Below are 17561 nucleotides of genomic sequence, written 5' to 3' on the forward strand. Positions count from 1 at the left end.
GGGAAGGTAGAGAGGGTGAGCAACGTAAAAACCGCACACAAGAACTTTGGGTATCGAGTGCGGTGCGACGATGAGAGGAGAAGTAGTGCTGTGTGTTGTGTAGTAGAGTGTGGTGGGGTAAGAGAAGATGACGCTCACAGTACTGGTTAGCTGTATACACTTACACACGAACAATACGTTGTCCGTGAGTGGCTGTAGTAGTGTGTGCTCAGCGCTGTACATTTACGTGTTTAGAACGCTTTAACGTAGTTTCACATTTTCTCTTTTCCCCTGCGTCTGCATTTTGTGTTGTAATAGCCGAACACTGTACTAAGCGCAGTGTCGACGTGGCAACGTTGCAATTCCGAATTGAATTGTTCGTTAGACTGCGGAGCCGAGTTGCGCAGTCAAATACAGTGTTTTCCTCTCGGTGTGTGAGTGTGTGTGTGATACAGTGTACGAAGGTTGTGGATGAGAAGACGAAGTGGAGTGTTAACGAACCCACATCTCTCTCCTTTTAGACTCGTGTTATCTGTCTTGATCATAGCGAGCCCGTAATAACCCACTGTTACCAACTGTTGGAACGTTAAAATTAGCCAGGATACGTGCACGGAAAGGATGGAATTTATTTTGAAAAAGTGTTATTTTTAGCAACTTTTTCACAGGTTCTCTCGTGCTTTTGTTGCGTTTATGGAGAGATGGAGAGGCTAGTAATGGTGGGGTAGTGACGGTTTCGTTTGTAAACACGGAACTACTACTGTCTGAGGTATTGATATTGATAAAGAAATGTGAACTTGGTATGGGTTGAAGTTGAATTGAATTTGTTGCAGGATTTGTTATAATATTGCATTTGTACTAATATTAATTGATAATTGAAACCTACACTGGCTGACTGGATAATTTTTCCTACTCAAGTTGACTATCAAAAACAATTTTTTAGGAAATATTTGGCATAAGTTGTGAAAACAAATGAAAAAAGTTTTGTTTCTTTTTTTAAAATGTAGAGTTGCATTTTTGAATATTTTATGCATGTGCCCCATGTCCAAGTATCATTTATCAGAGAATTATGAAATTATATTTCGGTGTACTCTTTCAAAATTCGAGGTTTCCTCCACAACACTCAGTTAAAGTACTTAGGTAGGCATATGAATTTTTGCATTATTTGATGAAGATAAGTTCTTTTTATGTTTTGAGAATAAATATGTATTTTGTATCATTGCACAATTATTAAATGCCGCTGAAATTGAATCAGACTTGCAAAAAAGTTGTAGGAATGACGCTGAAAAATTGACAAAAATTCGACTAATGCAACTTTAATACCCGAGTTGAACCATCCAATGGTCTCTTTCTCTCATTCAATATATGGAAGATAGTTACTATCAACCCTCAGCTAATAACTTCAATTGATTGATTAATTTGCCAGGAGTGATAGATAATTATTCATTTTAGTCAAGATATTATTTTTCAATTTCATGCTCCAATCAACTTGACTATGGTACATATTTTTCAAATTGAACATCTGTAGGTAGTTATAATTCCTCTGGTGTCTCAAAAGAAATAACAAAATTAGAATCGAATACTGAAATTAATTTGTATAACTAGGAGTAAGACACCGAAATGCCCTGTGCCCTACAAATGTTCTATTTTCAAGGAGTAAATGTAATGATTAGTTGTACATACATATGATGAATATAATATTCAAATTTGCATCGATGTAGTCATAACTAGCAATATCAACATAGTTGTCACTCGCTAGAGTGGCTGTGGTCCTCCTACTTATACAGAATACAGATATTTTCTCTTTAGGGCAGTTTGATTTCCTTCCTGGATCCACTACAACAGTATTGCTTACAATTTTGAAAAAAAAATGTATATATTGTGGGTGAAAACCCTACCCTGCAAGAAAATTTTAACGTGTTTGAACTAAAAAAAAAATCTTGAAGCTCACAAATGCTCACTGATGTGAAAAGGAGCAGATTTTTAGTTTTCCGCATGTACAGGACGAAGGGTACATCCTAGCAAAAATCTGATGAGACTATAATCTGAAAGAAAATTACAGTCTCTACAATTTTCCTGTCATGAAATTTTGATAGGACCCTTCGTTTTAACACTGTACATCGCAGTCCAATTGTGTGATAATCTATGTAGTCGACAAGATACATATGTATTTATCAACTTTTATTTTGTTTAGTAAATTAAGTACGATTGTGATGATCTCATTACATATAGTGGAGAGACCAGACTCTGCTATGCGAACTCTCTAATAATTATACCTTGAAAAATTATTCCAATTGAAGCATGCGTTTCCAAACGGCACTAAGTCCAAAAAAATATTGATACGAAATTCATGATACTTAGTACAGTTTGGAAACGTAGAAGTAGCCCAAATTGAATGATTTTTTGATATGTTGTAGCCAAGACCCTTGGGCACAACATATCAAAAAATCAGCCATTTATGCTTGATAGCATTGCAACCTCATAAACCTTGAAAATGGACTTATTGCCGTTTGGAAACTATGCTTCAATTCAAACAACACTACACAGGTGTAAAAGTTTGTACCCCCGGCTTGGCATAAAAAATTCCCTAAAGTGGATGATCGAAGGAAAACCCCCCTTAATTCTTTGGGGTCCAGAGCTCCATCTTGACCATGTGATAAGGTATCCGTGGATGTTGATGAAAAAGAGTAACAAGGTGGCTTGATGACAACAACAACGATGGTTTTTATCAGTTGGTATGATGAAGCGCGCGCGGCAGTGGTTTTTTCGGGTTCCTTGACCTGTTTTATGGTGTGTACAGTGTACATGTAGTGTATGAGAGACTACGAGAGGTGTGCGTCCGTAGGAGAGAGGAAGAGAGGAAGGCGCGCGCGTACTCACATTGTCGAAAATGATGATTGGATTGGTATCTATATTCGTCGTCAACGTTGTTTGACTCGTGAAATGAACTTGGTGTTTGTGTTGATAATTAATGTGTACCAACTGGATGATGCGAATACATACATTGAAAGGATTATGAAATGAGATTGGTGGATTTGCAATAAAATAGTAGAGAGCTGTGGAGCATGGGATAGATAAATATTTATGTGGGTGCCTAATTTTCAAGATATAGGGTTTTCAGGTTGATTGAAATCTCAATATTTTGAAACAGTTTTTCTAGAGTTTGAATTTTTTAAACTCTTGTTTTCATATCTCATATCCCAAGAAGACTGACATTGTGTCATATAGGCCTTAAATCATTCGATTGTGTCTTGAAGAGCAGTTCTTTCCTTTGATAGAAACGGCCTCCATTGTATAGATCTGTTCACGTTATTTGTTTTTTGCAATGCGACAAGTGCATTTCTTATACTGCTGTTGTTGATAAGCAATAGCTAAACGCGCGCGCTTTTTCTTCGTCACCATGTGGAGAACTATAATAAGAAACATGAGAATGAAAAGCAGGGTATTGGTGAGGGGAAGAGTGGGTGAACGACGCGACGCCGACTACACCAAAAAAACGTACACCTTGTATGTTATACCTTGCTATGGATTTTCAATGATCATTCTGGTATATAAGTATTGTGTAGTAGTCTCTCAAGAAGTCGGAATAATTCAGCTTTTCAAAAATTGAACCGATTGAATGAAAAATTCATTCCTTGAAGTAACACATCAGAGAAATGTGGCAAAGGAGACTGTTTGGCCAAAATTCTAATTTCTTGGAAGACGCGAGGAAGGCAGGGTCTGAGCAGCTGTTACTTTGACAACTTATTTTTAAAAATCCTGATTTAATACCCTATTTTTTTGGAATATTTTTTTATTTCTAAACACCACGTAGGTACTTCCTTGTCATTTTGAAAATTCGATAACATTCGCAACATAAGTACAATATATCTTTATGATTTTTTGGATAAAAAGAGCAGAGTTGAAACGTTTTTGGTGTTGTAAAAGTTTCAGGTATTGGGAACTTTTCAGAACTAAAAAAGAAAATGTTGAATTTTAAGGTATGATGAACTTTGCACATGCACACCTAAACTATCAACTATATATGATGTACCAGATGTACCTACTTGCTACTTGCTGTATTATTTGGTCTAAATGCGGATACAGCTTTTTTTCGAAGATGCATTTTTTGAAAAACCCGATATAACTGTAAGAAAAGTGCCAAACTACCAAAGTAAGAGTAATGTGAAAAATTCCACTCGACGTTGGATCTGTTTTTAGAAGCCAACAGGTTTTCCCTCCCGCCAGACCTGCCCTACCCTGGAAGATCAGAAGAGTACTCTATTGGAACACCTGAAAGAACTCGCGAATAAAACAAGGGAACAATGTTACTCGCGTGTCGCGATTTGAAATTCAGCGTCTCGCTAATTTTTCTTAGCTTATTGCTTTGATGGTTCGATTACGGTTTTCGCATAGTTTGCGAAAAATCTGCCGTAAATGGTGTGGTAACACTGACTTATTAGTATGTGGTTGAAAAGCAGTTGCGAGGCGGAAGAGCGAAGAGAAACGAGAGTTATCCGATCGTAATTTTCCCTCGCAGTGTTGGTTGTCGATTTGCAGTATCGTGTGTCTATGTGTATGTGTGATGATGTGTTGTATGCGCGCTGTTGCTCCGCAGCTACGTTAGCGGCCGCGGCTGTTTTAACGTTGTGAGTTTGGTTTTACTAGTGGAGGAGCTGGGAAGGGAATCTGCGCTGTATGTGTGTGCGCATCTAGAACTGTGAGGTGAGGCGTGAAGAGGCAACACGCTACAAAGCAGCATTACAACTCCGTAAGCGCCTCTCTCTTTTACCCTTTTGTCGGCGGTGTCTTTGAAGCGATGCGGTGTTGCCAAGTGGAATGGTATTTGACTAGGTGTTCGCTGCTTTCGTGGTAATTCGAATTCGATGAGGTCGCACCCACATTAGGTATTCGACTTGCCTCTGGTAATGATCGGCAACGTAGCCGAATGGAAGCGGTGTATGTGTGTATGAGCTGAATAAAAAAGTATCGACTACCACTACTACACAGAAGTGTAAGAACAGAGAGGCAACAGAAGTTATTTTCAACCGTCATCGGTTGTCGTGTTACCAGTGTTTTATGTATAGGTGGCGATGTTGTCGAATCGAACGTCGTCGCCAAACCCTGATGCTGGTGGCCCGCAATTTATAGTACAAGCAAATTTCGCGGGTTTTAAACATTAACATGTGTTTTTTGTTGAGGGCTTCGTCACTCATGTGTCGATAATTTTCACTCAATATGGAAAAATGATGATACAAGAAAGAAAATTTGGCGTGGAGACCAGTCATGGTCACTTGTATCATCTTCTCATGCTATGAAAAAGAATTTGATTGGTGTTTCAAATTTACGAGCTAACTATGACTCTTCGTCTGTAATTGGAATGTCACTTGAAAAAATCTTGCAAAATAAATTGAAAAAACCCACGGTATAGCAGTAAAGCTGTTTCATTACACGTTTCCAGGATTTTAATACCGAACAGAGAAGTTATTTTTAGGTGAACTCAAATTTATGACTTTTATTCGACGTTTATGGTCTCGCTCAGTTTTTGGACAACGTTCAAAATTATCGAAGAACTCGAAGATTTTATGCACCAATTTAAAGAGGTCTTAGCTGGGTGATTTTCACACCAGATAGTGTATTTTCGAAAAATACCTGAAAATAATGATATCCGCGAAGTAAGACTATGTTGGTTTTGGCGGCACGCGACTGCAATGTCGTGAAGTTCCCACTGAAGCTTACTCACGTGCTTCGCCAACAAAACGAGGTGCAGTTCCGCCACTGACACCCGCGTTGCCATTGCCCTAATTGTTTACTTTGCTAGTCCGTGGATGGGAACGGGGAGCAGGGTTCTGGCGAGGTTTTGGCGCGAAAATTCCGCGATACACAAACCGGCGTGTATGCCCTTGAAATGCTACTGGCATTGCACATGTAGTGCTGCTAGTGCTACTTTTGCCATGTGTTCGGAAATGCGAAAGATCCCAGTGCTGAACATATGCGGATGACAATTGTTATTTTGTTGGTATGCCCATATGGTGGTACATATATCTATCCTGAACAGTGAACAGTGATTTGAAACCCATATGACTTGGCGATTTATTTGAAGAAAAGAACACTGTAGAGTTTGAAGATCATAGAAATTTTGACTGCGCTTCAGGCAAATATCCAGTAATGAGAAAGTGTGCACACTTAGGGCAGTATTTGGCGACCAATATGAATTTTCGTGAAAGTTGATTCGCAATGTATTCGAATATAGTGCCATTAAATGTAACGAGTGAATTACTATGACTGACATAGCTGTAAAAAAAATGCGACTCTTTGTGGAATTGATGAAGAATGAATTAGTCGACTCGTATAGTATAGCTGAAGCCCGACCATGGAAAGAAACTTTTGATTAAAAAGTAGTTGCGGTACGATTGCGGTGGCCGCTGGAAAAAGCGCAGTCGTAGAGTTAATTAAAGAGTAATTACCATACTCGATGGTGGTTCTAGCGATTGTACGGTTTTTTCTACTGTTTCTTTGGCTGGTTAATGGTTCTTATTGTGCATGTTTCTTTATTAGTGTACTCCATGTGCGGCCCGAAGTGTTAATTGGTACCACTATTGAATACCCTATTCATTAGGATGGTTTACTGCACTGATAGAGATGTTTTTTCATCCTGCTATTCATGAGAATTTGTTGCGTTGAGAGGCTATAGAAGTAGGTAGTTATTGAAGGAAATGATTCTGTTCATGATATTCGGATGCCTGAGCCTGAGTTTGTTGTGAGACTTTGCAGTTTGGTGATGAAAATTCTACGCAATGACAGATGTAGATGGTGAGAACCTTTGGGGCATAAAATGGACTTCCGAATTTGAAAATTCCCACATTACTGTCAGTAGCAGGTCTGAGTAGATACCAATTCAATTGCTGATACTGCTGTGGAAATCTTTGGATCAAAGTACTGAGGAAGTCTCTGGGTTTGGACCTGAAGGTTTCCGTCTGATGAGAGTCATTTCTTGATGTAATGAAAATTGTGAGCATTCTCCCATCTCTTGAGCAATGAATCCTGCCAACTTACCAATTGTAGTGGAATACCAGTCACGATCAGTAATTATTAAGGTGTTCTTATAAGATGAAGGGTCAAGCTGAGGCAGGTGGGTATCCCTACAAAATGATTGACCATTTCGGTAACGAAATAGTGAAATTCCTTTCTAGAAAATAGAGTATATGGCATGCTAAAAGAACTGTGTAACAATTCATGTCCAACAAGTGAACTGGCACATCGGTACATTTATGTAGTTGTTTTGACGCTAGCAAATTAGTGCATACAAGCGACAAAAAACAGTATCAAATTTTGCCCCAAGTTTCAATGATAGCAATAGGAAAAGACAGCGCGAGACCGCGAACTGAAGCGATTCAGTGAGTCGCGAGCTAGAGAGAAAGAGGACTTGAATGCGAGGGAGCCACGGAGCCAATGCTCCCAACACGATTTACCCGCCACCTGAGACCCGGCGTCAGATCGTCTGCTGGTGCGAGTGTGCTATGGTATGCGGTATGTTGCGTATAATGCAATGCAGCGCACAGCATATTACTGTAGTATGTGTAGCTGTAGTGTAGGTAACGAGAGTGAGAAAGAGTCTATCAGCCGGTATTTAAGATATTCCGTTCTATAGGTCTGGCGTACTGGTTGTGACGTCATCGCGGGAATCGGGAATCCATAGGTAGGGCGCGGCGGTGGCGCGACAGTCGCGGTACCGATGAAACGTGTGTATACTTGTAGTGGATACCCCACACCCCCGAAAAAACCACGTGCTTTTTGCTCTTTCGCAATACGAGCCGCCGCCGCCGGTGTTGGTCCGGTGCGTGGTATATGTGGTGTTTTCCGCGAGCAAGTGATAGGAGGAGGCGGCGTGTGCGGAAAGCAGAGTTTTGGTCGTCGTCGTCGTCGGCATCGGCATCGTGTGTTTTAGTTTTTTGCTCGGCGGCGTGGTGCGGCAAAAGAGGTGGTGATAGCGCAGGCTACAACGTGTCTGTTACCAACGTGGTGATAAGAGAATGCCGCCAACGACGTTGTCGTCGCTGCGGAAAAATCACCGCTGCTGAGTGCATTCAGTTTGGTATTTTTGATACCGCTGGGTGCGCGTGCTCGGTGCTGGTGATGCCGCTATCGGTGTAGTACGCCGAGTGCCGGAATGATGGCTTTTGAATGGGTCATGCGGAGCATTGAATCATTCTATGGATTGATGTGAAATTTTTAGAATTATCTGGTGGATTTTTCGTGATCTTTGAGAAATGGTGAAACATTCTGTTATGATGTCCTCTTCGAAAAAACAACGTAAAATATCTACTATTTTAAAAAAAAACTTATATTCCATGATTTTCACTCTTGTTAGCATTGCTGGCGGAGTGCTGGAAAGCCACTAATCATTTCAATTGATTCCTCGTGACACTAAAGCTGAATTAAGGTTTTCTGCAGTTTCAACGAATTCTTACGATGTTCTTCTTAAGTAAAACCGTTTGGAAGAACCACCACTAGCCCCTTTTTTTGGTCTGCTGAAATGGTAACCAGAACCAACAGAACAGTTTCAAAATTTAGAAAACAAAAATCCCCAAAGAACTACCAAATAAATGATTCCAAAAAGGTTCAGAATCATTTAGTACCAATTAAGTTTTTGTGAAAAAGAACAACCATCTCGTGAACTAGAATTAGATGTCAAGAAAAAGAACCATCAAAACCCTTTTCAGGAATCGGTTCTTTTTGGGGATCCTATCATTGATTTTTTTCAATACCAAACTGAAATAAGAATTTGAATTTTTTTAGGTAGAGTGAATTAAATAAATGAAAAAAAAGTTGAAATTTGCCATTTCTAGTTATATTTTGAAATTGGAACCATTTGAAACTTTTTTTTGATCGATGGAACCACCAACAGAACGTCAAAAGTGAAATAAAGAGAACAACTAGAACAACTAAAACAGTTTGAATTTGAAAAAAAGTTGAAGATCACTTATAAATTATAATTCAAAAGTTGGTTTTTGAAAAGAAAAAAATTAAAACCACATTACATTAGAAAACCTTTTCATTGAGAACCAGAACCGTAGAACCGTAAAAGTGGATTTTGACGCCAAAACCATGGATCGACACAGAACCTCAAATACTGTCATTTGAGACTAGGCCATTTTTCCCAAAACTGCCAATGTAGTGACAGGGGCGAAAAAACTGATATTTTTTCGAAAATGCTCTCCCTTTGAAGGGCCAAATCTCCTCTCCTGGGGCACCTCCGGAATTAACATCTTTGTGGGTAACTTTCAAGTTTCAACTAAAAATGATGCTCTCTACTGAATTTGGTGAAAATTCCCTGACTTTTTTTTTTTAGGGCGATTCATCCTAATGTAGCAGCAATTTTTGAATGAAACCATAGATTTTTTGACAAATAATGAAGAAAATTTTCAGGCGTTGACAATTAATTTTAAAAAATGTTCGAAGTATTTTAGTTTATTTCCTTGCTGTTGGGGGCAATTTTTATGTGTTTTGTGGCCCATTTTGTACGGCAAGCATCATAGCGTGGTTACTTTTTTCGGCCCAAGTTATTTTTTGCTACTATTTTATGGTCAAAGTTACTATTAGTTGACTTTTTTAATCAGAAACCGAGCGAAAATTGAATCTTGTCTCAAGATTCAGTTTTATTGTATTGAAACCTATCTCCAAAAGGTACATCTGTGTCATCTCTCATTGTATGTTGCAATGTAGACTTCTCGTGTCAATTGTGGAGGATTTTAAAGAACGTGAAATAGGGCTCAAAAGTGGACTTTTCGACTGAAGTGTGAAAACAAATTAGAAGATTGAAACTTTTAAAAGGCACATCTGTTTTTTTCTTCAATGTTTTCGCTGAATTTGCACTGCTATAGGACAAAAATTGGAAGAAATTTTAGTTTTTTTTTACGTTGAATAGATGTACGGATGACTTATAGGATGTTGAAATTCATTCGAATATGTTGGTCACAGTGAGGGGAGGGAGTAAGTACTTTATGCGTAGTACCATTGTTGTCCATTCTTATCGATTTTGGTCATTGTTATGGTCCTTTTTAAAAAACTGACCTTTCTATAATTTTCCATTTTTATCGATTTTGGTCATTATTATGGCCCTTTTTTAAAAAATGACCTTTCCGTAATTTTTCAAATTTGACTCGGCTCACTTCGAGGATCAAATCTAAATCCCAAAAGAACTCCTTGGAATATGTCCCTATAAAAAATGTGGGATGCTGGAAATCGTGTACATGATATGAATCCAAAACTCGTCGAAAAATATTGAAATTTTTGATCTTCCTCCTTTCTCTCAAAGACGGACTTATACTACAATAGTCATAATTCTTATTCAAAAATTTAGCCAACGTGGAGGCCGGGAAAAATGTTTTTCGGAGATAACGATTGCACAGAAGCTCCTTAAATTTTTTGAATCTTTGAATAAGAAGGATAGTTAGAAGAAACTATGTAATATTATTCTAAAGAAATTCAATTTTCTTTTGTATTGAGAAAATAATGCAGGTTTTTCAAGTTTTAAAGATGATAGAAAAACATTTTTTCTAACTCATCGAAGTTGTGCACGAATTTGACATACTCGATGAATAATTTTTCTTTCCTTATCGCCCCATTTGGCGTACTTTATTGAAGTTTTCTCAACTTGATAAGTGTGAATTTTTACGTGTAAGGTATCCGAAAGAAAACGACAAGTAACTTATGGGGAATGGAAAAAAAAAAGGTGAAATGTAATGATTACGAAACGAGGCGCGAATACATTATTTCAAATTCAAGGTGAAATAAAGGTGATTGATGTACCTTCTATACCTTTACCTACCTATGCAAAATCCATTATTATCCGGCAGCGTGATTACTTTTATACTGGTCAAGGTATGCACAATATTACCGTACATATCTGCACTCGATACATTTTATTCGAACCACATTATAAAGCTTTCGAACGAATTAATCATTTACATTATAATTATTCTGATAATACTTGTTGCAGGTAAATCAAAGAAACGAATGGGGTTCAGTTTTGGACCAGTTCGAAACCCTGAAGCATTGTGTAAACGGCGAAGTCGCTCTGAAACAAATTTATTTAAGGTAAGCTTATTACATATTAAATCTATACTCCTTTACCTTTTCTAGTACCTACTATAGTAGTTAGTAACTTGGTACTCGTATCTGACGAGTTCGTCATTAAATACGTGTTTGGAATTTTCTTTTTAATATTCTCTCGTATTATGTTCGAGTATACGTACATTTGCGAGAGATATAAACGAGAAAGAGAAGAAGTTAAAGTGTACGGATCGTTTTAATGAAGGAGAAAAGTTACAAAATGTTCTCCAAACTAGCATGGCGACGGCAATTTGCACGTACACGACCGAGAATGAACGACCGTACACTAATTGTAATAAGCTTTATGCGTATACTCGACTCGGAGTCAGAATTTTATTAATGAATGAAAATGAAATACCATGGCATGGCGTGACCGCTGGTTGTGATCTTTGGGGAATAGCGAGCTAAATTTTCAGTCGTTTCGATCCATATGTAAACGCGTATAAAATTTCTTCGTGCGACCATAAGTATTCCTATGGTTTGACAATGAAAAAAAAAATAGTCATAAGTTTAAACGATGTCGCCGTTTTTATCGATGCGAGCGATGGTTACGTGTATTGTGAGGCAGTGCGGGTGACATGCATACTTTAGAAGAGTATAAAGTTGGTTAATTATGTACCATATTACACATGCTATATGTGTGAACCCTTTTTTAGTACATCTCATTAACACTTAAAAGGCCTCTTCGATGGTTTAGCTTTTCATTTTCGTGTATACGTTTCGTACGATACGTACTCGTATATACTCGAAATGCTATACGTATATTTCGTATCGTTAGGGGCCCGTTGTCGGAAAAGGAAATTGACAGGTGAGAGCGTAACGGAAACACGACCTGTGTAAATACACCACTTCATCGTTCGCATCGGTTTATGGCATGGTAGTTGAAGTAAAAATACGAGTGTATGTACCATGGGCGCACACACGCTGACGTATTGTCACCCAGCGTCACTACGTATACATATATGTAAATTAGCTATTGTTAAGTCGAATACGATGTTGGTTCTTTGTACGAGTAACTCTGTGATATGAAAGCATCGTAAAGTTTTTCCCAAAGTATGCATAAGCCGGTGTGAAGCGAAGGAGTGCGAGAAAGCAGCGTTTATTTGACGGATTATATAGTGCTATTCGTTGGGTGGAAATGAAGGGTAATCTTGAGAAGAAATACGAGTACGAACGTGGAGACCAAAAGGTGTATCGTAAGCTTTATACGATTTCGAAATGAAATATGTGGTTAATGGTGCTGGAGGAGTTGGATTCTCGCTGTCATGTCGTCGTGAGGTATTTTATTATCAGTTTTAAGGTGGTGCGGTTTTGGAATGCTGCTAAGCTATAGTGTTTTCCGCTCTCTGACCTCTTTTCGGTCTGAAAGTGCTCTTTTGCTGTGATATTTCAGCGAAGTTACGGCGATTACTTCGTGCAAAGTTTTAGTCAAAGAAGGAATTCATGAGAAGAATGACATGATATTGGTGGAAAGTAAAAAAGAAATTAGCCTACATAGAAAGGATGGAAAAAATTGAATCACTGAAGCAGGTTCTCCAAATGCAACCTTATAGAGAGATCAAGGAATGAACTCATCATTACCAGCCAGCTGTTTCTGGCGTGAAAATTCTCAAAAAACCTGGAAATAGTGAAATTTTTACGATCCCTGTATGAAAAAAGTTCCAATTCTCAGGATTTGTGAGGCTATATTGGGGGTAGGTAGTTTAATTTTATATTTGTATTCAGCGTGCTAGAAAACATGAAATGATAAGTCACATAATAACCTTATTTTACATTTTTTATATTTAGACCAAAATTTTGAGACATCGTGTCCTCCTCCCCCTCCCCCAGGTTTTGCGAATCCTTTCGTGAAAAGAATATTATCATAAAAATTTATACTTACTTACTGGATTTTTTTCAAATTTTCAACTGCCCCGAAATTCTTCCAGTTTTCAAAAATTGACCAGTGTAATGACATTTAATCACTGAGTACCTTAGTACAAGGTTACAGTATCCAATAACCTCGGGTTGAAAATTGCAGGGTTGAAGGAACATCAAAATTTTGTCTTTGTTCTTTCAACGTTCTGCATAATTTACCAGTAATTTACCAAAACTTTTCCTTGCATTACCACCCATATTTTCTTCAACAACCTTTTCAATTTTTCATTATTACTTGTCGTGCTGAAATGAACTTTCTTCCCATCTCTTTTATTATCAAGTTAATGCATTCAAATTGAGCATTGAAATTCTGATTAAAATATTTATTATTCGTGCTTGTTCTGTGTTTACCATTTTGTTTGTCGTGTGTTTTTCCACTATCTAGTTCGAGATAGGTAATGAAAATAATAACGCTGTCGAGCTGTTGTAACTGAAATAATAGTACGAGTAAAGACAAAGAAAAACGATCGATTTAATGTCTAAATGATTTTCTAGCATAGTTCAGCCTTCATTTTTTGTACGTATCTCTGCGTATTTTTTAACGGGAAGATTTTCAAGTATAATAACCAAGATGGGTAGATACATGGAATGTAGACAGCCACCTACATCGGGTGATAGATGAGGTAATACGTGTTTACCTTTTGATAAGCCGCCAAGCGGCGCAGAGCGCGTTGAATATAGCAACGAACGTGCCTCGTATAATGGTAATAATTTCCGGGCCCGAATAAAATTATAGTATTTGCGGCCGTATAAAAGATAATCGCTCGGTTGCTCGGTCGTAAGGTGGAACTTTCACAAAAGCACAGATTCCGCAGGGTAGATTCGAATATGGCAAAATGGGGTCAGTTCTTACGTACTTAATGGACATGATGTCCCTTTGTGGTTTACACGAATATTCGATTTCGAATAAGTACCGTGTTCGATGTTCATAACTGGAATAGCTTAGCATAGTGAATGACGGAATTGTATGTAGATGGATTTTGAAGGGAGGTTTTATACGTTTTGATGGATTTTAGAGTTATTTTTCTTGTAAGAGGACTGAGCTTGTGGAATGACTTGTTGAAGAGCCAAAATATTAGAATTGAGATGGTTGTTTCTGATAATTTGGTGTTCTAGTGTCATTGTCAAAGGGTAGAAGTATAGGGAACAGTTTCAAGTGCAAGGAATAAATGAATGTTGAGTTGGGTTGAAGCATTTTAACATTGATTAATCCCATGAGAGCTGACATAATTCTGAATTGACATTGCTCTATGGAATTCACCGAGTTCATTCAACTGAAATCGTTGTTGGTGTTGCTGGATTAATTCCTGTGAAGTGTAATTTTTCCGACATTGCATTGGTAATTTCTGGACGAACATTTGGTGATTTTTGCTGTTCGCTATTGCTGGTTATGGGCCCTCGAGGAATTACCTCGGAGAAGTTCAGTGTCTTTGCAGAAGGTTAGAATGTATTTGTAGCAGACTAGCATCAGGTTACATTTTGCAATAGGGTAGTTGACTGCATCGTGGAGTATGGTCTGATGACAAATTTCTGGAAGAAGCACTGCTGTGGCAATCTTAATAGACTTATTGGTAGGTAGTGAATGACGACGACGACGATGTTGCTGCTGTATCAGACGCGGAATATAGTTGGTGTTTTTCACTCCGGCGCGGTATTTGCAGTGATAAGGAGTATGAAGTAGAGGAGAGAACTCTGAGCAACAACAACAACATTCACAACATTGTTGAAGAACTGATAGAGAGAGATACAGATATAGGTACATGCTGCATAACACACCACAACAAGCAGCAGCAGCGTCGAAATGCTGCGATGTTTGTAGTGGGGAAGGGGGTTGTGTGACTTGGATTGGCGACGAGTGGAGGGGCACCGACGAAGGAGTAGTAGGAAAGGACACCTTAGTGTAGCGAAGTGCGTGTGTAATGCCTTTTAATGTTACTGACCTATATCGACTCCGTGGTGCTGTGTGCCGGTGCCGGTGCCTCTGCCTCCGCCGTCGCACCACTCTGCTCCGCGCCATGCGCCGGATGCGGAAGGGGAAAACAACGAACGCGTCCGATCAGCTGTTCTCAAAGTCTGTCCGTCTACCAGGTAATGTCTGTCAACCACGTGCGTTTCGCGGTGGTGGGGGGATGACAGGGCTAGAAACGTGGGGCGGTGCACCGGGAGTACCCAACGCCCGCGTCTGTCCACGTAATTTCTCTCTGTATGTGTAAGTGTGCAGTGATATCGTTTTCAATTTGCAGCAGCCGCCGTCGCTGAGGTCGCTGCATGGCGCTATATTATTTTGTTTATGCGTGTAAGTGTGTGCATGCTTATGATGGTGGCGCTGATCGCGGATCCGTTGCCCGGCGCCGATCGTCAGCTCGACGCAAGTCTCGCATTATCTGGGTCTGGGTTCTCTATAGAGTGATTCGGGTTTCCCCGACTCGACTGACTCGAGTCCGTAGTGTAATGAGCGTTTAACAACATCTGGGTGTATGTGTTAGTCGGCAAATGTCGCTAAAGATAGGAACGTAGTCTGTTTAAGAGGTAGGGGGAGAAAGGCTTTCTTTTTACGCAGGGTTCATTATTACGCCGGTGGACGGAGACGGTCTGTTCTGTGGTATGTCAATGTCAAGGTTATCGTTTCGCCGTTTTTTTCTCGCTCTACCATCGCAGTCGGGTACTTTATTCGTTTGTCTTGGCGTTCGTATGATCGAGTCTTTACTCTCGAGATGGTGCTTGAAAATAGTGCCAAATGCAGCTAATTTGGGAAGTTTTCATTTTTGGAACAAAATTTTCAAATTTTTTGGTGAAGTTTCGTTTAAATTTTATTTCAATTTAGTTTCCTTTTTTTTTTTTTTTTTTTTTTTGGTAATATCAACTTACCTGAAAATTTTGGAATTTTGGAATGATTTTTCAAAAGTACATTTTATTTTATTTTTAATTTTTTTTAAACAAAATTTTCAACTTTCAGTATTATTCAATTTTTTTTTTTTTGTAATACCAACTTACCTGAGAATTTTGGAATGATTTTTCAAAAGTTTTTTTTTTTTTTTTTTTCAATCAAATAATAATTTTTTTGGGTGGGGGCGGTTGCAATACGTAATTGCATAAAAAAATGAAAATACTATCCTTGTTGCTATTGTATGTACATGATACAACAAGGTACTCTTCTAAAATTGTTTTCGGTGCCTTTGGAAAATTGTTGAATTTTTCTTGGTATGTACTCCTCCACATGGTGCAAGATGGATAACCGGAGAGAGGGATGCATATTAATGTGAGGGAAGTTTTTTAAAAATTTGTCCATGAAAATTGACAACACTTTCCACAAACCAACAGGACTGCCATTTACGTTTGTGGAAAAAAATGAATTTTTTTAGGTTGTATAAGACTTGAAAATTTTTTGAAAATGAGGATCAGATTTACTCTATCAATATTTTTTTACAAAAATCATCTTCATTTTTCTCAACTGAAGGAAAAAAAATCTAAAAAAGAATCACTTACTTTTTCATTGTTCATGAAAAAAAATAGATGTAAGCCATTTAAAAATGCATAGCTGAAATTACAGCATTCTTTATCTGTAATAAGGAGTGGTAAATATTTTTTCATCAGAAGTTCGTACTTTTGGTATGTACGCGGTCGTAAACATGTTGAAATGTCTTTTACAAGTGGTATTTTTCTACCTTTTAGTTTTATTTCTTTTCACCTCTTTTTCTGGTTTTATTTTCCAATTTAACTTTGGGCGTGTATGTGTGTATTTTTATACACACTTCAGTCGCATGTATAACATGCGATGAAAAACACGGACTAGCTTTGAAGAAAGTTTGGTTCATTGTGTGAAAGGTTAGATCTACGTGTTGTGAAGGCAAAAACCGACTGCAAACTCTAACAACGAGGAAAGTTTTGATTCGAATAGAAGTCATTCAGGGGAAAAAAGAAGAAATTAATTGAAAGAAACGCGTAATTAAGCATCGACTTTGTTGATTAGTTTGAAGCATGAAGTGAAGGACGAATAAAAAATGGTGTGATGAACCTCGAAAAAAAATTAAACCGATGAGAAACGAACTGTTAGTTCGAGGATAAGCTTTTTCAGGAACATGCTGAATTTTTTTTACTTCTCGGTAATTTTACCAGAAAAAGTTGAATAAGGTTCTTTGAGAAAGGGTTGGAGATTTTGGTATTTGATAGGTGGTATTAGGTACCTAGGTCATTTCGAGGTATCTAATATTAGTAAATAGGTGGTGCCTATTGCTTACGATTCCTCGCAATAACGATGTGTGGTTTTGCAGCTATGGCGTGTGCGTGTTTAGGGTCATTAATCATACTGTCCGGTTACACGATGGGTTTGGTTTGGAGTATTGAACGAGGCATATCGGGTATGTTTGCCTGATGTTGTAGGTACTTGGAATGAGAGCTATTTAGTGGAAGAAAATGAGATGTGTGTGGAGAAAAATTGTACAAAAATGTTTTCGCAAACAGATGGGAAAAAAATTGGAGGAAAATGAGATAATGATCATAAAACTTTAAAGTTACTTTTATTCCTTAGTTTACGTTTACAATTTTTATTCGTCATTTTTTTGATAATTTTTACC

The 17561-nt window shown here is 38.2% G+C and overlaps 1 protein-coding gene across 4 annotated transcripts in view; it reads left to right on the top strand.

The window, feature by feature from the left end:
- Positions 1–17561, top strand: part of Bap170 (Brahma associated protein 170kD) — a 51210-nt gene that overhangs the window by 10882 nt on the left and 22767 nt on the right. For all 4 annotated transcript variants that reach the window (XM_065349524.1, XM_065349526.1, XM_065349525.1 and 1 more), the window contains exon 3: positions 10958–11055. In XM_065349524.1, coding sequence (XP_065205596.1) covers positions 10958–11055 — 98 coding nt within the window. The remainder of the gene's footprint in view (positions 1–10957; positions 11056–17561) is intronic.

This window comes from Planococcus citri, chromosome 2 (assembly GCF_950023065.1).
Source record: "Planococcus citri chromosome 2, ihPlaCitr1.1, whole genome shotgun sequence".
Lineage (NCBI taxonomy): Eukaryota > Metazoa > Arthropoda > Insecta > Hemiptera > Pseudococcidae > Planococcus > Planococcus citri.